General features: G+C 37.8%; 1 protein-coding gene across 2 annotated transcripts in view; it reads right to left on the bottom strand.

Annotated features, from left to right (window-relative positions):
• Positions 1–14,028: 14,028 nt before the first annotated feature.
• The window catches only part of cln3 (CLN3 lysosomal/endosomal transmembrane protein, battenin), a 50,955-nt gene continuing 41,194 nt past the window's right edge, over positions 14,029–23,789 (bottom strand). The window contains exons 14-15 of one of the 2 annotated variants that reach the window (XM_062050652.1): positions 18,921–19,061; positions 14,029–15,307 (exon numbers count right to left, since the gene is read on the bottom strand). In XM_062050652.1, the coding sequence (XP_061906636.1) occupies positions 15,198–15,307; positions 18,921–19,061 (251 nt within the window). In that variant the 3' untranslated portion in view covers positions 14,029–15,197. The remainder of the gene's footprint in view (positions 15,308–18,920; positions 19,062–23,789) is intronic. The other variant, XM_062050653.1, reaches the window with a different exon arrangement.

The raw sequence follows: 23,789 nt of genomic DNA, 5'->3' as shown, positions 1-23,789 counted from the left end.
TATGGACTGGACTCTCACACTATTAACTAGATCCACTATGGACTAGACTCTCACACTATGAACTAGTTCCACTATGGACTGGACTCTCACACTATGAACTATATCCACTATGGACTGGACTCTCACACTATGAACGAGATCCACTATGGACCGGACTCTCACACTATGAACTAGATCCACTATGGACTGGACTCTCACACTAGTAACTAGATCCACTATGGACTGGACTCTCACACTATTAACTAGATCCACTATGGACTGGACTCTCACACTAGTAACTAGATCCACTATGGACTGGACTCTCACACTATTAACTAGATCCACTATGGACTGGACTCTCACACTATTAACTAGATCCACTATGGACTGGACTCTCACACTAGTAACTAGATCCAATATGGACTGGACTCTCACACTATGAACTAGATCCACTATGGACTGGACTCTCACACTATGAACTAGATCCACAATGGACCGGACTCTCACACTATGAACTATATCCACTGTGGACCGGACTATAACACTATGAACTAGATCCACTATGGACTGGACTCTCAAACAATTAACTAGATCCACTATGGACTGGACTCTCACACTAGTGACTAGATCCACTATGGACTGGACTCTCACACTATTAACTAGATCCACTATGGACTGGACTTTCACATTGGGGACGGCGTGGCGAAGTTGGTAGAGTGGCCGTGCCAGCAATCGGAGGGTTGCTGGTTACTAGGGTTCAATCCCCACCTTCTACCATCCTAGTCACGTCCGTTGTGTCCTTGGGCAAGACACTTCACCCTTGCCCCTGATGGGTGCTGGTAGCGCTTTGCATAGCAGCTCCCTCCATCAGTGTGTGAATGTGTGTGTGAATGGGTGAATGTGGAAATAGTGTCAAAGCGCTTTGAGTACCTTGAAGGTAGAAAAGCGCTATACAAGTATAACCCATTTATCATTTATCATTTATCATTAGTAACTACATCCACTATGGACTGGACTCTCACACTAGTAACTAGATCCACTATGGACTGGACTCTCACACTATGAACTAGATCCACTATGGACTGGACTCTCACACTATGAACTATATCCACTATGGACCGGCCTCTCACACTATGAACTACATCCACTATGGACTGGACTCTCACACTATTAACTAGATCCACTATGGACTGGCCTCTCACACTAGTAACTAGATCCACTATGGACTGGACTCTCACACTAGTAACTAGATCCACTATGGACTGGACTCTCACACTATTAACTAGATAGACTAGACTTCCTTTTTATTGTCATTCAAATTTGAAATTTACAGCACAGATAAGAACGACATTTCGTTACATAAGCTCATGGTAGTGCAGGATAAAAAAGCAATAAGGTGCATATATAAATAAATAAATATATATAAATATATACACTACAGTTCAAAAGTTTGGGGTCACCCAAACAATTTTGTGGAATAGCCTTCATTTCTAAGAACAATAATAGACTGTCGAGTTTCAGATGAAAGTTCTCTTTTTCTGGCCATTTTGAGTGTTTAATTGACCCCACAAATGTGATGCTCCAGAAACTCAATCTGCTCAAAGGAAGGTCAGTTTTGTAGCTTCTGTAACGAGCTAAAGTGTTTTCAGATGTGTGAACATGATTGCACAAGGGTTTTCTAATCATCAATTAGCCTTCTGAGCCAATGAGCAAACACATTGTACCATTAGAACACTGGAGTGATAGTTGCTGGAAATGGGCCTCTATACACCTATGTAGATATTGCACCAAAAAACAGACATTTGCAGCTAGAATAGTCATTTACCACATTAGCAATGTATAGAGTGTATTTCTTTCAAGTTAAGACTAGTTTAAAGTTATCTTCATTGAAAAGTACAGTGCTTTTCCTTCAAAAATAAGGACATTTCAATGTGACCCCAAACTTTTGAACGGTAGTGTATATAAAATAATAAATATATATAAACATATATAAATAAATAAATGGATTACTGTACAGATAAATATATTGCACTTTTTCCACATGCATCCACGTTTATGTATGTATGTTATATTGTCTTTTTTATTCCAGCGAGTTAATCCATTTTGGGGGGAGTTGAGAGGATAATTATGATGCGTTCAAGAGTCTTACGGCCTGAGGGAAGAAGCTGTTACATCTGCTTCGGAGGCTGCGGAACCTCTTTCTAGAGTCCAGCAGTGAAAACAGTCCTTGGTGGCGGTGGGAGGAGTCTTTGCAGATTTTCTGAGCCCTGGTCAGGCAGCGGCTTTTTGCGATCTCCTGGATAGGAGGAAGAGGAGTCCTGATGATCTTTTCCGCCGTCCTCACCATTCTCTGGAGACACTTCCAGTCTGAGGCACTGCAGGCTCCAGTTCAGACAGAGATGCTGTTGGTCAGCATGCTCTCAATAGTGCCTCTGTAGAATGTGGTGAGAATGGGGGTAGGGAGCTGTGCTCTTTTCATCCGACGCAAAAAGTGCATGCGCTGCTGAGCTCTTTTTACAAGAGCTCCGGTGTGTAGGGACCAGGTTATATTGTCAGTTATCTGCACCCCCAGGAACTTGGTGCTGCTTACTATCTCCACCGCTGTGCCGTTGATGTAGAGTGGAGCGTGGCTGGACTGGTGCTTCCTGAAGTCAACGATGATCTCCTTGGTCTTGTTGACATTCAGGACCAGGTTGTTGGTTCTGCACCAGTCAACCAGATGTTTCACCTCTTCCCTGTAGTCCATGTCGTTTTTGTCACGGATGAGGCCCACTACTGTCGTGTCGTCCACATACTTCACAATGTGGTTGGTAGTGGACCTAGCGCAGCAGTCATGAGTCATCAACGTGAACAGCAGCGGACTCAGGACGCAGCTCTGGGGGGAGCCGGTGCTCAGGGAGATGGCACTGGAGGTGTTGTTGCCCACTCTCACAGATTGGGGTCTGTCTGTGAGGAAGTCAAGCAGCCAGTTGCATAGGGGGGTACTGAATCCAAGGGGGGCCAGTTTGCTCACCAAGTGCTGCGGGATGATATTGTTGATACAATATCCAGAAACAACATCCGCATGTGTGTGTCCTTTCCTTCCAGATGTTCTAAGCTCAGGTGGAGTGCAGAGGAGATGGCGTCCTCTGTGGAGCGGTTAGGGCGATAAGCAAACTGGTATGGGCCGAATGTGGGGGGAAGTCTGGAGACAATATATTCCTTTACCAGCCTCTCGAAGCACTTCATTATGATGGGGGTGAGTGCAACGGGGCGGTAATCATTGAGGGAGGAGATTGTGGGTTTTTTAGGCACTGGGATGATTGTGGCCGTCTTAAAACATGATGGTACCACAGCCTGGGTCAGCGAGATGTTGAAGATGTCTGTGAGAACCCCAGCCAGCTGGTCTGCACATCCCTGAAGCACCTTGCTCGGAATGTCATCAGGTCCCGGTGCTTTCCGGGGGTTCACTCTCCTCAGGGTTTTCCGGACAGCCGCTATATCCAGGTTGAGCGGCTGCTCATCAGGGCGAGGGATGGATTTTCTCGCCGGAGTGGTGTTAAGTGCCTCAAACCTTGCAAAGTAGTTGTTAAGGTCATCTAGGAAGCTGATACTGTTGTCACAGGGACGGGGGGCAGCTTTATAGTCCGTGATGACCGGCATGCCCTGCCACATTCGTCTAGTGTTTGTGGGGTTCTCGAAGAAGTCCTGCACTTTCTGACTGTGAGCACGCTTTGCAACTTTAATGGCACAGTTCAGGTTAGCTCTGGCTGATTTTAATGCCACCATGTCGCCAGACTTGAATGCCTTGTTCCAAGCCTTCAGCATTGCACGTACCTCACTGTTCATCCAGGGTTTCTCGTTGGCCCGTGTGGGGATGTTCTTGATCACACTGACATCCTCCATGCACTTCTGAATGTATGCGGACACAGACTCTGCATACTCCTCCACACATGTGTTATGATTTTCGGTGGCGGCTGCCTTGAACATGTCCCAGTCTGTGGTTTCGAAGCAGTCTTGTAATGCTTCCATTGCTCACTCTGGCCAGGTCCTCACCTGCTTCACTGTAGCTTGCTTCCTGAACAGCAGGGGCTTGTATGCAGGAATTAGCATCACAGATAGATGGTCTGAGGAGCCGAGGTGGGGGCGTGGTGCAGCTTTATACGCATGTTTAATATTGCTGAACACCATTCCAGCTTGCTTCCACCCCTGGTTGCAAAATTCACATATTGATGGAAATGAGGGAACACAGTTTTCATGTTAGCTTGATTAAAATCCCCTGCCACGATGAAAACTCCCTCTGGATGTGTAGATTGCAGTTCATTGATGGAGCCTCCAGGCCCAGGAAGCGTGTGGGTTGGATCACAGCTGACTCTTCTCACCCTGGACACAAACTATTCTCCCCTCTCGCCTCAGGCAGGAGACTACGGTCCATCCAGACACACACCTCCCGCCACTTGAACAGTTTTTTCCCATCGGCCATCAGGCACATGAACAACAACTCCTAACAGTAGCTCCTTTGAATTCCTTTCTAAGTCTATAACAAGATCTGATAGCTCAGTTACAGCTCTTGTTATTACCAAATCTGTGTTACATGTGTTTTATGTTGCACGATTGCACCAAGAAAAATTCCTAGTTTGTAAACCCGTTCTCAAACAATGGCAATAAAAACTATTCTGGTTCTGATTCTGATTCTGATTCTGATTCAGTACAAAGCATTCAAAGCCTCTTTGGTGTTAGCACTGGGAGGTGTGAAGATCATAGCACTGAATTCCCGGGGTAAATAAAATGGCCTGCATTTTATAGTTAATAGTTCTACATCGGGAGAGCAGTGACATGAGACTATCTTCTCATTATTGCACCATTTGTTGTTGATATATATGCAAACACCACCGCCTCTGGATTTACCAGTGAGAAGTGAAGTGAATTATATTTATACAGTGCTTTTCTCTAGTGACTCAAAGCGCTTTTACATAGTGAGAGTTCTGCTCCTGTCCGACCGAAACATAGTTAGCCCCTCGATGCTAACTGCCTCGTCCGGAACGGTTGGTTTCAGCCACGTTTCTGTGAGAAATATGGCGCAGCAGTCTCTCATCTCGCGTCTTGCATATAAATCCAGTTTAAGGTAGTCCAGTTTGTTCTCCAGGGAGCGGACATTTGAAAGCAGGATGGAAGGAAGCGGCGTTCTGTGAGGATTAGCCTTTAGCTTTGTTGTTAGCCCCGCTCGGCATCCCTGCTTCTGCTTCCGATCACCCCGCTTACGTCACGTCTGTCGACGGTCCTCGCTGGTACTTGACTCCGCTGCTTCACAGGCCGCTGGATGTAGCCGGCGTAGAATTCCGATGCTAGCAAGGAGGTCCAACGTAAACGCATCTTTTGGTCCAAAACGGCCCAATCTATCCATATCCAGAATTGTCTGGCGGTCGTATGTTACCACGGAGTGTCCACGCTGAAAGCCAGCCATGAAATTCACGGAATTTACCGGTATATTTGCCAAAATGTTCCATTACTACCATGAGCCTCTGAAGCCGCAACCGAGCAGGGCGCCGCCATCTTCATTTTATATTTTTATTTATGTTCAGTCATTTTATATTTTTTTTATCTTTAATCATTTTAAATTTGTTTTTATCTTCATTTTTTATTTGTTTTCATTTTCAGTCATTTTATATTTGTTTTTATGTTCTGTAATTTTAAATTTGTTTTTATATTCTGTCATTTGATATTTGTTTTTATATTCTGTCATTTGATTTTTGTTTTTATATTCTGTCATTCTATATTTGTATCTTCATTTTATAGTTGTTTTTATCTTTAGTCATGTTATATTTGTTATTAACTTCATTTTATATTTGTTTTATCTTCATTTTATGTTTTTATTTATGTTCAGTCATTTTATATTGTTTTTATCTTTAATCATTTTAAATTTGTTTTTATCTTCATTTTATATCTATTTTTATCTTCTGTCATTTTATATTGTTTTTTTATGTTCAGTCATTTTATATTTTTTTATATTCAGTCATTTTATGTCTTCTCTTCATTTTGTATTTGTTTTTATCTTCATTTTATATTGTTTTTATCTTCATTTTATATTGTTTTTATCTTCATTTTATATTGGTTTTCATTTTCAATAATTTTATATTTGTTTTTATTTTCAGTCATTTTAAATTTGTTTTTATATTCATTCTATATTTGTTTTTATATTCAGTCATTTTATATGTGTTTATATCTTCCGTCATTTTTTATTTGTTTTTATATTCTCTCATTTGATATTTGTTTTTATATTCTGTCATTTGATATTTGTTTTTATCTTCAGTCATTCTATATTTCTTTGTATCTTCATTTTATAGTTGTTTTTATCTTTAGTCATTTTATTGTTGTTTTTATCTTCATGTTATATTTGTTTTTATCTTCATTTTATATTTTTATTTATTTTCAGTCATTGTATATGTTTTTATCTTTAGTCATTTTAAATTTGTTTTTTATCTTCATTTTATATTATTTTTATTTTCTGTCATTTCATATTGTTTTTTATATTTAATTATTTTATATTTGCTTTTATCTTCAGTCATTTTATATTGTTTTTATTTTCTATAATTTTATAATGTTTTTATTTTCTATAATTTTATATTTGTTTTTATCTTCAATGATTTTATATTTGTTTTTTATCTTCAGTCATTTTATATTTGTTTTTATCTTCATTTTGTTTTTATCTTCATTTTATATTTGTTTTGATCTTCAGTGATTTTATATTAGTTTTATTTTCATTTTGTATTTGTATTTTTCTTAATTTTATATTGTTTTTATCTTAATTTTATATTGTTTTTTATCTTCAAAGATTTCATATTTGTTTTTATTTTCAGTCATTTTTTATTTGTTTTTCTATTCTGTCATTTGATATTTGTTTTTAATCTTCAGTCATTTTATATGTGTTTTTATCCATCCATCCATCCATCCATTTTCTTCCGCTTATCCGAGGTCGGGTCGCGGGGGCAGCAGCCTAAGCAGGCAAGCCCAGACTTCCCTCTCCCCAGCCACTTCGTCTAGCTCTTCCCGGGGGATCCCGAGGCGTTCCCAGGCCAGCCGGGAGACATAGTCTTCCCAACGTGTCCTGGGTCTTCCCCGTGGCCTCCTACCGGTCGGACGTGCCCTAAACACCTCCCTAGGGAGGCGTTCGGGTGGCATCCTGACCAGATGCCCGAACCACCTCATCTGGCTCCTCTCGATGTGGAGGAGCAGTGGCTTTACTTTGAGCTCCTCCCGGATGACAGAGCTTCTCACCCTATCTCTAAGGGAGAGACCCGCCACCCGGCGGAGGAAACTCATTTCGGCCGCTTGTACCCGTGATCTTGTCCTTTCGGTCATAACCCAAAGCTCATGACCATAGGTGAGGATGGGAACGTAGATCGACCGGTAAATTGAGAGCTTTGCCTTGCGGCTCAGCTCCTTCTTCACCACAACGGACCGATACAGCGCCCGCATTACTGAAGACGCCGCACCGATCCGCCTGTCGATCTCACGATCCACTCTTCCCTCACTCGTGAACAAGACTCCAAGGTACTTGAACTCCTCCACTTGGGGCAAGATCTCCTCCCCAACCCGGAGATGGCACTCCACCCTTTTCCGGGCGAGAACCATGGACTCGGACTTGGAGGTGCTGATTCTCATCCCAGTCGCTTCACACTCAGCTGCGAACCGATCCAGTGAGAGCTGAAGATCCTGGCCAGATGAAGCCATCAGGACCACATCATCTGCAAAAAGCAGAGACCTAATCCCGCAGCCACCAAACCGGATCCCCTCAACGCCTTGACTGCGCCTAGAAATTCTGTCCATAAAAGTTATGAACAGAATCAGTGACAAAGGGCAGCCTTGGCGGAGTCCAACCCTCACTGGAAACGTGTCCGACTTACTGCCGGCAATGCGGACCAAGCTCTGACACTGATCATACAGGGAGCGGACCGCCACAATCAGACAGTCCGATACCCCATACTCTCTGAGCACTCCCCACAGGACTTCCCGAGGGACACGGTCAAATGCCTTTTCCAAGTCCACAAAGCACATGTAGACTAGTTGGGCAAACTCTCATGCACCCTCAAGGACCCTGCCGAGAGTATAGAGCTGGTCCAGGACAAAAACCACACTGTTCCTCCTGAATCCGAGGTTTGACTATCCGGCGTAGCCTCCTCTCCAGTACACCTGAATAGACCTTACCGGGAAGGCTGAGGAGGGTGATCCCCCGATAGTTAGAACACACCCTCCGGTTCCCCTTTTTAAAGAGAGGAACCACCACCCCGGTCTGCCAATCCAGAGGTACCGCCCCCGATGTCCACGCGATGCTGCAGAGTCTTGTCAACCAAGACAGCCCCACAGCATCCAGAGCCTTAAGGAACTCCGGGCGGAACTCATCCACCCCCGGGGCCCCGCCACCGAGGAGCTTTTTAACTACCTCAGCAACCTTAGCCCCAGAAATAGGAGAGCCCACCACAGATTCCCCAGGCACTGCTTCCTCATAAGAAGACGTGTTGGTGGGATTGAGGAGGTCTTCGAAGTATTCCCTCCACCGATCCACAACATCCGCAGTCGAGGTCAGCAGAACACCATCCTCACCATACACGGTGTTGATAGTGCACTGCCTCCCCTTCCTGAGGCGGCGGATGGTGGTCCAGAATCGCTTCAAAGCCGTCCGGAAGTCGTTTTCCATGGCTTCCCCGAACTCCTCCCATGTCCAAGTTTTTGCCTCCGCGACCGCTGAAGCCGCACACCGCTTGGCCTGTCGGTACCTGTCCGCTGCCTCAGGAGTCCTATGAGCCAAAAGAACCCGATAGGACTCCTTCTTCAGCTTGACGGCATCCCTCACCGCCGGTGTCCACCAACGGGTTCTAGGATTACCGCCACGACAGGCACCAACTACTTTGCGGCCACAGCTCCAATCAGCCGCCTCGACAATAGAGGTGCGGAACATGGTCCACTCGGACTCAATGTCCAGCACCCCCCTCGTGACATGTTCAAAGTTCTTCCGGAGGTGGGAATTGAAACTCTCTCTGACAGGAGACTCTGCCAGACGTTCCCAGCAAACCCTCACAATGCGTTTGGGCCTGCCAGGTCTGTCCGGCATCCTCCCCCACCATCGCAGCCAACTCACCACCAGGTGGTGATCGGTAGAAAGCTCCGCCCCTCTCTTCACCCGAGTGTCCAAAACATGAGGCCGCAAATCCGATGACACAACTACAAAGTCGATCATGGAACTGCGGCCCAGGGTGTCCTGGTGCCAAGTGCACATATGGACACCCTTATGCTTGAACATGGTGTTCGTTATGGACAATCCGTGACGGGCACAAAAGTCCAATAACAACACACCACTCGGGTTCAGATCCGGGCGGCCATTCTTACCAATCACGCCTCTCCAGGTTTCACTGTCGTTGCCAATATGAGCGTTGAAGTCCCCCAGTAGAATGAGGGAATCACCCGGGGGAGCACCCTCAAGTACTCCCTCGAGTGAATCCAAAAAGGGTGGGTACTCTGAGCTGCTGTTTGGCGCGTAAGCGCAAACAACAGTCAGGACCCGTCCCCCCACCCGAAGGCGGAGGGAAGCTACCCTCTCGTCCACCGGGTTGAACTCCAACATGCAGGTTCAGAGCCGGGGGGCAACAAGAATTGCCACCCCAGCCCGTCGCCTCTCACTGCCGGCAACGCCAGAGTGGAAGAGAGTCCATCCCCTCTCGAGAGAACTGGTTCCAGAGCCCTTGCTGTGCGTCGAAGTGAGTCCGACTATGTCTAGCCAGAACTTCTCCACCTCGCGCACTAGCTCAGGCTCCTTCCCCCCCAGCGAGGTGACGTTCCACGTCCCAAGAGCTAGCTTCTGTAGCCGAGGATCGGACCGCCAAGTGCCCTGCCTTCGGCTGCCGCCCAGCTCACATTGCACCCGACCTCTATGGCCCCTGCTATGGGTGGTGAGCCCATTGGAGGGGGGACCCACGTTGCCTCTTCGGGCTGTGCCCGGCCGGGCCCCATGGGGACAGGCCCTGTTTTTATCTTTAGTCATTATATATTTTTTATCTTCCGTTTTGTTTTAATTTTCATTTTATATGCTTTTATCTTCATTTTATATTTGTTTTTATGTTCAGTCATTTTATATATGTTTTTATCTACAATCATTTTATATTTGTTTTTATCTTCATTTTATATATTTTTAACTTCATTTTATATTTGTTTTTATCTTTTGTCATTTTATATCGGTTTTTATCTTTAATTATTTTATATTTGTTTTTATCTTCAGTCATTTTATATTAGTTTTTATGTTCTATCTTTTTATATTTGTTTTTATTTTAAATGATTTGTATATTTGTTTTTATCTTCATTTTATATTTTTATTTATTTTCAGTCATTTTATATGTTTTTATCTTTAGTCATTTTAAAAAATTTTTTATCTTCATTTCATATACATTTTTTATTTTCTGTCATTTCATATTGTTTTTTATCTTTAATTATTTTATATTTGCTTTTATCTTCAGTCATTTTATATTGTTTTTATTTTCTATAATTTTATATTTGTTTTTATCTTCCATGATATTATATTTGTTTTTTATCTTCAGTCATTTTATATTTGTTTTTGTCTTCATTTTGTTTTTTATTTTTATCTTCATTTTATATTTGTTTTTATCTTCAGTCATTTCATATTTGTTTTTATCTTCAGTGATTTTATATTTGTTTTTATCTTCATTTTATATTTTTTTATCTTCATTTTATATTTGTTTTTATCTTCTTTTCCATGTAATATTTCTTTGTTTCTTCAGTAATTTTACATTTGTTTTTGTCTTCAGTCATTTTATATTCGTTTTTATCTTCAGTCATTTTGTATTTATTATCTTCAGTCATTTTATATTTGTTTTGTTTTCATTTTGTATTTGTTTTTATCTTCATATTATATTTGTTTTCATCTTCAGTCATTTTATATTTGTTTTTATCTTCAGTCATTTTATATTTGTTTTATTTTCATTTTGTATTCATATTTATCTTAATTTTATATTGTTTTTATCTTAACTTTATATTGTTTTTTATTTTCAAGGATTCATATTTGTTTTTATTTTCAGTCATTTTATATTTGTATTTATCTTAATTTTATATTGTTTTTATCTTAATTTTATATTGTTTTTTATCTTCAAGGATTTCATATTTGTTTTTATTTTCAGTCATTTTACATTTGTTTTTCTATTCTGTCATTTGATATTTGTTTTTAATCTTCAGTCATTTTATATTTGTTTTAATTTTCATTGTATATGTTTTTATCTTCATTTTATATTTGTTCTTATTTTCAGTCATTTTATATTTGTTCTTATTTTCAGTCATTTTATATTTGTTTTTATGTTCTGTCATTTTATATTTGTTTTCATCTAGTCTTTTTATATTTATTATTATCTTCATTTTATATTTGTTTTTATTTTCTGTCATTTTATATCGGTTTTTATCTTTAATTATTTTATATTTGTTTTTATCCTCAGTCATTTTATATATTTTTTATTTTCTATCATTTTCTATTCGTTTTTATTTTCAATAATTTTTATATTTGTTTTTTATCTTCAGTCATTTTATATTTGTTTTTATCTTCATTTTATACTTGTTTTCATCTTGTGTCATTTTATATTTGATTTCATCCTCAGTTATTTTATATTTGTTTTTATCTTCATTTTATACTTTTTATCTTGTGTCATTTTATATTTGATTTCATCTTCAGTTATTTTATATTTGTTTTTATCTTCATTTTATATTTGTTTTCATCTTCATTTATATTTATTTTTTATCTTTGTTTTATTTATTTTTTATCTTCAGTCATTTTATATTCATTTTTATCTTCAGTCATTTAATATATTTTTATCTTCAGTCATTTTATATTTGTTTTCATTTTCAGTCATTTTATATTTGTTTTATCTTCAGTCATTTTATATTCGTTTTTATCTTCAGTCATTTTATATTTGTTTTATTTTCATTGTATATTTGTTTTATCTTCATTTTGTATTTTTATCTTCATTTTATATTGTTTTTATCTTCATTTTATATATTTTTTTATCTTCAATGATTTCATATTTGTTTTTATTTTCAGTCATTTTATATTTGTTTTTATCTTCGTTCCTTTTATATTTTTTTAATTTTCATTGTATATTTGTTTTATCTTCATTTTATATTTGTTTTTATCTTCAGTCATTTTATATTTGTTTTTATCTTCAGTCATTTCATATTTGTTTTTATCTTCAGTCATTTTATATTTGTTTTTATCTTATTTTTATATTTGTTTTTTGTCTTCATTTCCATGTAATATTTCTTTGTATCTTCAGTGATTTTACATTTGTTTTTGTCTTCAGTCATTTTTTTTCGTTTTTATCTTCAGTCATTTTGTATTTGTTTTTAGCTTTGTTTTATATTTGTTTTTCATCTTCAGTCATTTTATATTAGTTTTTATCTTCATTCATTTTATGTTTGTTTTTATTTTCATTCATTTTATTTTTGTTTTTATCTTATGTTTGTATCTTCAGTTATTTTGTATTTCTTTTATCTTTATTTTGTATTTGTTTTTATTTTTATTCAATAATTGTTTTCATCCTGTCATTTTTTATTTGTTTTATCTTCATTTTATATTTGTTTTTATCTTCAGTCATTTTATATTTGTTTTATTTTCATTTTGTATTTGTTTTTATCTTCATTTTATATTGTTTTTATCTTCATTTTATATTGGTTTTTATCTTCAATGATTTCATATTTGTTTTTATTTTCAGTCATTTTATATTTGTTTTTATCTTCATTTTATATTTGTTTTCATCTTCGTTATTATCTTCTGTCATTTTATATTTGTTTTTATATTCTGTCATTTGATATTTGTTTTTATCTTCAGTCATTTTATATTTGTTTTTATTTTCAGTCATTTTCAATTTGTTTTTATCTTCAGTCATTTTACATATGTTTTTATCTACAGTCATTTTATATTAGTTTTTATCTTCATTTTATATTGTTTTTATCTTCATTTTATATTTGTTTTTATCTTCATTTTATATTGTTTTATCTTCATTTTGTATTGGTTTTCATCTTCAATAATTTTATATTTGGGGTTTTTTCAGTCATATTATATTTGTTTTTATCTTCATTTTATATTTGTTTTTATCTTCAGTCATTTTATATTTGTTTTTATCTTCATTTTATATTTGTTTTTATCTTCAGTCATTTTATATTTGTTTTTATATTCTGTCATTTGATATTTGTTTTTATCTTCAGTCATTTTATATTTGTCTTTATCTTTAGTCATTATATATTTTTTATCTTTTGTCATTGTGTTTTTTTCCATTTTATATTAGTTTTTAATCTTCATTTTATATTTAATTTTATTTTCAGTCATTTTATATTTGTTTTTATCTTCAGACATTTTATATATGTTTTTATCTACGGTCATTTTATATATATTTTTTATCTTCATTTTATATTGTTTTTATCTTCATTTTATATTTGTTTTTATCTTCTGTCATTTTATATTCGTTTTTATCTTTAATTATTTTATATTTGTTTTTATCTTCAGACATTTTTTATTTTGTTTTTATGTTCAGTTATTTTATATTTGTTTTGTATTCATTTTATATTTGGTTTTATCTTCAGTGATTTTATATTTGTTTTTGTCTTCAGTCATTTTATATTTGTTTTTATCTTCAGTCATTTTATATTAGTTTTTATCTTCATTTTATATTTGTTTTTATCTTAATTTTGTTTTTGTTTTTATTTTCATTTTATATATTTTTTTATCTTCAGTCATTTCATATTTGTTTTTATCTTCAGTCATCTTATATTTGTTTTAATCTTCAGTCATTGTATATTTGTTTTAATCTTCAGTCATTGTATATTTGTTTTATCTTCATTTTATATTTGTTTTCATCTTCAGTTATTTAACATTTTTAAACAAATTCATTTTTGTTTTTATCTTCATTCTCATTTCGTATTTCTTTTTATCTTCAGTGATTTTACATTTGATTTTGTCTTCAGTCATTTTATATTTGTTTTTATCTTAATTTTATATTTGTTTTAATCTTCAGTCATTTTTTTGTTTTTATCTTCATTTTATATTTGTTTGTATCTTCATTTTGTATTTGTTTTTATTTTCAGTCATTTTATATTTGTTATTATCTTCAGTCATTTTATATTTGTTTTTATCTTCAGTCATTTTATATTTGTTTTTATCTTCATTTTATATTTGTTTTTATCTTCATTTTATATTTGTTTTATTTTCAGTCATTTTATATTTGTTTTTATTTTCAGTGATATCTATAATGTGCGATACAAACAGAGTGTATACTTGTGTGTGATATCATGTGCGATACAAATAAACACTGCTCGCATTGCACATGATATCACACATCTGACATGATGTATCATTTGATTGAGACATCTTGAGTAATGAGTTTCAACTTTAACATTTATTCATGACTCTTGACTACAAAGACAAGGAAAACCTGCAAGACGACGATGAGGGTGAAGTAGAGCTGACATGAGTCATGTTGATGTAGTTGTCTGACATGAGTCATGTTGATGTAGTTGTCTGACATGAGTCATGTTGATGTAGTTGTCTGACATGAGTCATGTTGATGTAGTTGTCTGACATGAGTCATGTTGATGTAGTTGTCTGACATGAGTCATGTTGATGTAGTTGTCTGACATGAGTCATGTTGATGAAGTTGTCTGACATGAGTCATGTTGATGTAGTTGTCTGACATGAGTCATGTTGATGTAGTTGTCTGACATGAGTCATGTTGATGTAGTTGTCTGACATGAGTCATGTTGATGAAGTTGTCTGACAAGAGTCATGTTGATGAAGTTGTCTGACATGAGTCATGTTGATGAAGTTGTCTGACATAAATCATGATAAGTCACAGAGGTATGCGTGCACAGGAAAAGCGGTCATGAGGATGTAGTTGTCAGACTAAGTCACAGAAGTATGCGTGCACAGGAAAGGCGGTCATGAGGATGTAGTTGTCAGACTAAGTCACAGAAGTATGCGTGCACAGGAAAGGCGGTCGTGAGGATGTAGTTGTCAGACTAAGTCACATTAGTATGCGTGCACAGGAAAGGCTGTCGTGAGGATGTAGTTGTCAGACTAAGTCACAGAAGTATGCGTGCACAGGAAAGGCGGTCATGAGGATGTAGTTGTCAGACTAAGTCACAGAAGTATGCGTGCACAGTAAAGGCGGTCGTGAGGATGTAGTTGTCAGACTAAGTCACAGAAGTATGCGTGCACAGGAAAGGCGGTCAGTGCGGCCAACGCGATGCCCAGACTGTCTCCCAGGCTGGCAGCTGCCATAGCAAACTCTCGCTGTCTGTCTTCCGTCTGCAAGGAAAAAAAGAGGATATCACTTTGTGGTTTTCCTGTGTTTAGTATCACTTTCTGTCCAGTGCTCTTGTTTTGTCACTATTTCCTGTTTAAGAGAAATTCTATGGAGGGTCATTTGTGTCTTTATTATGACAGCTTTTTTTTCACACTGAATTGATATCACTACATTTTATTTTGTAAACTGATTGTTTTCCCATCAAATATGCTGACATTTCATAGGATAACAATTTGTCAGCAAAATCTGTGTTCAAAAATTCACTTTGTTAAAACACAGCATTTTTAAAATTCAGTGTACAAAATGCAATTGTAAAACTAATTAGTGCTGAAAAATTGAAGGTTAGGATATAAAATGAGTGTAGGAAAATTGTACGTATAAAAATTCACTGTAAAAAATGAGTGAAAAAAATGTAATGTAAAAAAAAACTTGGTGTACAAAAAACTTATGTATGAAAATTCAGTGTAAACAAATTAGTGCAGAATAATTTATTGTTTAAAACATTCAGTGTAAAAATATTAGTCTAGAAAAAATGTATGTATAATATTCACAAACTAGGAATTTTTCTTGGTGCAATCGTGCAACATAAAGCACATATAACACAGATTTGGTAATAACAAGTGCTGTAACTGACCTATCAGATCTTGTTATAGACTTAGAGGGAATTCAAAGGAGCTACTGTTAGGAGTTATTGTTCATGTGCCTGATGGCCGAGGGGAAAAACTGTTCAGGTGGCGGGAGGTGTGGGTCTGGATGGACCGTACTCTCCTGCCTGAGGGGAGAGGGGAGAATAGTTTGTGTCCAGGGTGAGAAGAGTCAGCTGTGATCCGACCCACACGCCCCCTGGTCCTGGAGGAGAACACGTCTTGGAGGGATGGGAGCTTGCAGCTAATCACCTTCTCAGCAGCATGTACGATGCGCTGAAGTCGATGCTTATCCTGGACTGTGGCGCCGGGGAACCACACGGTGATGGAGGAGGTGAGGATGGACTCGATGATGGCTGAGTAAAACTGCACCAGCATCTCGGTCGGCACTTTAAATTTCCTGCCGCAGGAAGTACATCCTCTGCTGGGCCTTCTTGATGAGGGAGCTGATGGTCGGCTCCCACTTGAGGTCCTGGGTGATGGTGGTGCCCAAGAAATGGAAGGAGTCCACAATGGAGACGGGGGTGGGAGAGTCAATCAGGGTGAGGGGGGATGGTGGGGCTGTGACTTTCCTGAAGTCCATGATCATCTCCACTGTTTTCTGGGCGTTCAGCTCCAGGTTGTTGAGGCTGCACCAGGACGTCAGCCGGTCCACCTCTCTCGTGTAGGCGGTCTCATCGCCATCCGAGATGAGCCCGATGAGGGTAGTGTCATCCGCAAACTTGAGCAGTTTTACGGACTGGTGACTGGAGGTGCAGCAGTTTGTGTCCAGGGAGAAGAGCCAGGGGGAGAGTACACAGCCCTGAGGAGTACCAGTGTTCGTGGTTCGACTGTCCGAGACAATCTTCCCCAGCCGCACGTGCTGTCTTCGGTCTGTCAGGAAGTCATTAATCCAACTGCAGAGGGAGTCGGGCACGCTGAGCTGGTAGAGCTTGTCTCGTAGCAGTCCAGGGAGGATGGTGTTGAAGGCAGAGCTGAAGTCCACAAACAGGATCCTAGCGTAGGTTCCTGGGGAGTCCAGATGCTCCAGGATGAAGTGGAGGGCCAGGTTCACTGCATCATCCACAGACCTGTTGGCTCTGTAGGCAAACTGCAGTGGGTCTACGAGGGGGGCGGTGATGTCCTTGAGGTGGGGCAGGACCAAGCGCTCAAAGGACTTCATGACCACAGACGTCAGCTCAACCGGCCTGTAGTCATTAAGTCCTGTGATCCGTGCTTTCTTGGGGACAGGGACAATGGTGGAGGTCTTAAAGCAGGACGGCACGCGGCATAGCTCCAGAGAGGTGTTAAAAATGTCAGTGAAGACAGGAGCCAGCTGATCCGCACAGTGTCTCAAGGTGGAGGGGGAGACACCATACGGCCCGGGGGCCTTCCACGTATTCAGCTTCAAGAACTGCCGGCGTACATCCTCCTCTCGGATGGAGAGGGCCTTTAAAGTCCAATGATGTTCTTGGAGTCCTGTGATGTCCTTGGAGTCCTTTAAATCCTTTAATGAAGTACTGGCGTTGGTGGGGAGGGTGATGGTGGGGGGAGCAGAGCTTTGATGAGCTGTAGGCCGTTCATGACAACAGTAATGTGTGTTGAGGCCCTGAGCGAGAGTCCGGTCATTCAGGGCCTGGGGTGTTTTGGGCTTATAGTTCGTAAGGGCCCTTAGCCCTCTCCAAACGGCCGCAGAATCATTGGAGCGAAACTGTTCCTGTAGACGGTTAGAGTACACAGATTTAGCTTTCTCTACTTCCCTGTTGAAGTGGTACTTCGCTTCTCTGTAGGTACTCCGGTCCCCGCTTCTCCACGCAGCCTCCTTCTTCTTGCGCAGCTGTCGGAGCTTGGGTGTGAACCAGGGCTTGTCGTTCTTATAACAAGTCCTGGTGCGCGTTGGAATGATGCGCGCCTCATTGAACTGTATGTATGAGGTCACAGTGTCCGTATACTCGTCCAGATGGTCCGTGGCCGCTCCAATTGCCTCCCAGTCTGTCGTCTCCCAACATGCATGCAGCTCTTCCACAGCCTCAGCGGTGAAACACTTAATGGTCCTCATAACAGGTTTAGCCAGTTTCAGTCTCTGTCTGGAGGGATCAAGGACGAGCTGAGCTGCCGCTTATGTTTCTAGAATGTCAACGGGCTCATAGTGATGTTACTAGAAGTTGACTTGGAAGTGTTTATTATAATTTGGGGAGAGTCCGCTGCATTATGCTCTCCTGCTAAACACCTTTCTGCTCAACCCACTGCCTCTCCTCTCTGCCTGCCTGAGCACTGATTCCATGCGCTCTGAATACGCACTGCTGATTGGCTGTTACATGCGCTCTGAATACGCACTGCTGATTGGCTGTTACCGCTCTGTGTGTAACCAATGGTAACCAACAGATTGTTCTGTGGGTGCGACAATGCTGGGTGCTGCAGAGACGTACTGACAGAGGCAGAGGCAGAACTAAGCGGAGCAGCTTGTTAAGACTTTAGTTTAGGCGGAGGCTCTTTGTTGTTAAGGCGGTCGCCTTAACAACAAAGTGCTGCGGGAAACCCTGTGTTTTTTTACAGAATTTTTCTACACACTGATTTTTTCCACACTGATGTTTTTACACTGAATTGTTTTACACACTGAATTTTTAAACACTGCTTTTTTACACAATTAATTTTTACACACTGATTTATTTTTTTTTACACTGATTTTTTTTTAACTGAATTTTTTTACACACTGAATTTTTTTACACTGAATTTTTATAAACGCTGAATTGTTCTACACACTGAATTGTTTTTACACTGAATTGTTTTACACGCTGAATTGTTGACACACTGATTTTTATACAATGATGTTTTTACACTGATTTTTTTTATACTGAATTTTTTACACACTGAATTTTTTTTACACTGAATTTCACAACTCACTAATTTTGCTGACAAATTTTGGTGCAATGAAAGTAAAATGAAAATGTCATTAGACAAATGAAATGTCACAAAAGGATGGGGAAGTGACCTCCTTGCTGATGAAGTAGAAGGTGTTGACGTAGGCACTTCCTCCCAGCAGACCCTCGTACAACATGATGGGGAACAGCAGCCAGGCACTGGGCAGGAAGTGGTAGTACACTGCTAGTAGGAGCAGCACCGCATTCACCACCTGTACAGTTTTAATCTCATTATTATCTACACTCATTCACCACCTGTACAGTTTTAATCTCATTATTATCTACACTCATTCACCACCTGTACAGTTTTAATCTCATTGTTATCTACACTCATTCACCACCTGCACAGTTTTAATCTCATTATTATCTACACTCATTCACCACCAGTACAGTTTTAATCTCATTATTATCTACACTCATTCACCACCTGTACAGTTTTAATATTGTTTTATGTCATGTTGTCATTATTATCGACACTCATTCACCACCTGTAGTTTTATTACTGTTTTAATGTCATGTTGTCATTATTATCGACACTCATTCACCACCTGTACAGTTTTAATACTGTTTTAAAGTAATTATTATCTACACTCATTCACCACCTGTACTGTTTTAATCTCATTATCTACGCTCATTCACCACATGTACAGTTTTAATCTCATTATTATCTACACTCATTCACCACCTCTACAGTTTTAATGTCATTATCATCTACACTCATACACCATCTGTACAGTTTTAATACTGTTTTAATGTCATGTTGTCGTTATTATCTACACTCATTCACCACCTGTACAGTTTTAATCTCATTATTATCTACACTCATTCACCACCTGTACAGTTTTAGTACTGTTTTGATACCATGTTGTCATTATTATCTACACTCATTCACCACCTGTACAGTTTTATTACATTTTTTTAATGTCATGTTGTCATTATTATCTACACTCATTCACCACATGTACAGTTTTAATACTGTTTTAATGTCATGTTGTCATTATTATCTACACTCATTCACCACATGTACAGTTTTAATCTCATTATTATCCACACTCATTCACCACATGTACAGTTTTAATCTCATTATTATCTACACTCATTCACCACCTGTACAGTTTTAATCTCATTATCATCTACACTCATACACCATCTGTACAGTTTTAATACTGTTTTAATGTCATGTTGTCGTTATTATCTACACTCATTCACCACCTGTACAGTTTTAGTACTGTTTTGATACCATGTTGTCATTTTTATCTACACTCATACACCATCTGTACAGTTTTAATACTGTTTTAATGTCATGTTGTCATTATTATATACACTCATTCACCACCTGTACAGTTTTAATCTCATTATTATATACACTCATTCACCACCTGAACAGTTTTATTACGTTTTTTTAATGTCATGTTGTCATTATTATCTACACTCATTCACCACCTGTACAGTTTTAATACCGTTTTAATGTCATGTTGTCATTATTATCTACACTCATTCACCACATGTAGTTTTAATCTCATTATTATCTACACTCATTCACCACATGTACAGTTTTAATCTCATTATTATCTACACTCCTTCACCACCTGTACAGTTTTAATCTCATTATCATCTACACTCATACACCATCTGTACAGTTTTAATACTGTTTTAATGTCATGTTGTCGTTATTATCTACACTCATTCACCACCTGTACAGTTTTAATCTCATTATTATCTACACTCATTCACCACCTGTACAGTTTTAGTACAGTTTTGATACCATGTTGTCATTTTTATCTACACTCATTCACCACCTGTACAGTTTTATTACGTTTTTTTAATGTCATGTTGTCATTATTATCTACACTCATTCACCACATGTACAGTTTTAATACTGTTTTAATGTCATGTTGTCATTATTATCTACACTCATTCACCACCTGTACAGTTTTAATCTCATTATTATCTACACTCATTCACCACCTGTACAGTTTTAATCTCATTGTTATCTACACTCATTCACCACCTGTACAGTTTTAATCTCATTATTATCTACACTCATTCACCACCTGTACAGTTTTAATCTCATTATTATCTACACTCCTTCACCACCTGTACAGTTTTAATCTCATTGTTATCTACGCTCATTCACCACCTGTACAGTTTTAATCTCATTATTATCTACACTCCTTCACCACCTGTACAGTTTTAATCTCATTATCATCTACACTCATACACCATCTGTACATTTTTAATACTGTTTTAATGTCATGTTGTCATTATTATCTACACTCATTCACCACCTGTACAGTTTTAATCTCATTATTATCTACACTCATTCACCACCTGTACAGTTTTAATCTCATTGTTATCTACACTCATTCACCACCTGTACAGTTTTAATCTCATTATTATCTACACTCCTTCACCACCTGTACAGTTTTAATCTCATTATCATCTACACTCATACACCATCTGTACAGTTTTAATACTGTTTTAATGTCATGTTGTCGTTATTATCTACACTCATTCACCACCTGTACAGTTTTAATCTCATTATTATCTACACTCATTCACCACCTGTACAGTTTTAGTACTGTTTTGATACCATGTTGTCATTTTTATCTACACTCATTCACCACCTGTACAGTTTTATTACGTTTTTTTAATGTCATGTTGTCATTATTATCTACACTCATTCACCACCTGTACAGTTTTAATACTGTTTTAATGTCATGTTGTCATTATTATCTACACTCATTCACCACCTGTACAGTTTTAATCTCATTATTATCTACACTCATTCACCACCTGTACAGTTTTAATCTCATTGTTATCTACACTCATTCACCACCTGTACAGTTTTAATCTCATTATTATCTACACTCATTCACCACCAGTACAGTTTTAATCTCATTATTATCTACACTCATTCACCACCTGTACAGTTTTATAATTGTTTTATATCATGTTGTCATTATTATCGACACTCATTCACCACCTGTAGTTTTATTACTGTTTTAATGTCATGTTGTCATTATTATCGACACTCATTCACCACCTGTACAGTTTTAATACTGTTTTAAAGTAATTATTATCTACACTCATTCACCACCTGTACTGTTTTAATCTCATATTATCTACGCTCATTCACCACATGTACAGTTTTAATCTCATTATTATCTACACTCCTTCACCACCTGTACAGTTTTAATCTCATTATCATCTACACTCATACACCATCTGTACAGTTTTAATACTGTTTTAATGTCATGTTGTCGTTATTATCTACACTCATTCACCACCTGTACAGTTTTAATCTCATTATTATCTACACTCATTCACCACCTGTACAGTTTTAGTACTGTTTTGATACCATGTTGTCATTTTTATCTACACTCATTCACCACCTGTACAGTTTTATTACGTTTTTTTAATGTCATGTTGTCATTATTATCTACACTCATTCACCACCTGTACAGTTTTAATACTGTTTTAATGTCATGTTGTCATTATTATCTACACTCATTCACCACCTGTACAGTTTTAATCTCATTATTATCTACACTCATTCACCACCTGTACAGTTTTAATCTCATTATTATCTACACTCCTTCACCACCTGTACAGTTTTAATCTCATTGTTATCTACGCTCATTCACCACCTGTACAGTTTTAATCTCATTATTATCTACACTCCTTCACCACCTGTACAGTTTTAATCTCATTATCATCTACACTCATACACCATCTGTACATTTTTAATACTGTTTTAATGTCATGTTGTCATTATTATCTACACTCATTCACCACCTGTACAGTTTTAATCTCATTATTATCTACACTCATTCACCACCTGTACAGTTTTAATCTCATTGTTATCTACACTCATTCACCACCTGTACAGTTTTAATCTCATTATTATCTACACTCCTTCACCACCTGTACAGTTTTAATCTCATTATCATCTACACTCATACACCATCTGTACAGTTTTAATACTGTTTTAATGTCATGTTGTCGTTATTATCTACACTCATTCACCACCTGTACAGTTTTAATCTCATTATTATCTACACTCATTCACCACCTGTACAGTTTTAGTACTGTTTTGATACCATGTTGTCATTTTTATCTACACTCATTCACCACCTGTACAGTTTTATTACGTTTTTTTAATGTCATGTTGTCATTATTATCTACACTCATTCACCACCTGTACAGTTTTAATACTGTTTTAATGTCATGTTGTCATTATTATCTACACTCATTCACCACCTGTACAGTTTTAATCTCATTATTATCTACACTCATTCACCACCTGTACAGTTTTAATCTCATTGTTATCTACACTCATTCACCACCTGTACAGTTTTAATCTCATTATTATCTACACTCATTCACCACCAGTACAGTTTTAATCTCATTATTATCTACACTCATTCACCACCTGTACAGTTTTATAATTGTTTTATGTCATGTTGTCATTATTATCGACACTCATTCACCACCTGTAGTTTTATTACTGTTTTAATGTCATGTTGTCATTATTATCGACACTCATTCACCACCTGTACAGTTTTAATACTGTTTTAAAGTAATTATTATCTACACTCATTCACCACCTGTACTGTTTTAATCTCATTATCTATGCTCATTCACCACATGTACAGTTTTAATCTCATTATTATCTACACTCATTCACCACCTGTACAGTTTTAATCTCATTATCATCTACACTCATACACCATCTGTACAGTTTTAATACTGTTTTAATGTCATGTTGTCGTTATTATCTACACTCATTCACCACCTGTACAGTTTTAATCTCATTATTATCTACACTCATTCACCACCTGTACAGTTTTTTTACTGTTTTGATACCATGTTGTCATTTTTATCTACACTCATTCACCACCTGTACAGTTTTATTACGTTTTTTTAATGTCATGTTG

Source organism: Entelurus aequoreus, linkage group LG06 (genome assembly GCF_033978785.1).
Source record: "Entelurus aequoreus isolate RoL-2023_Sb linkage group LG06, RoL_Eaeq_v1.1, whole genome shotgun sequence".
In the NCBI taxonomy this organism is placed as follows: domain Eukaryota; kingdom Metazoa; phylum Chordata; class Actinopteri; order Syngnathiformes; family Syngnathidae; genus Entelurus; species Entelurus aequoreus.
Note: the sequence above shows the minus strand (reverse complement) of the source record. Positions and strands in the feature narration are given on the sequence as shown.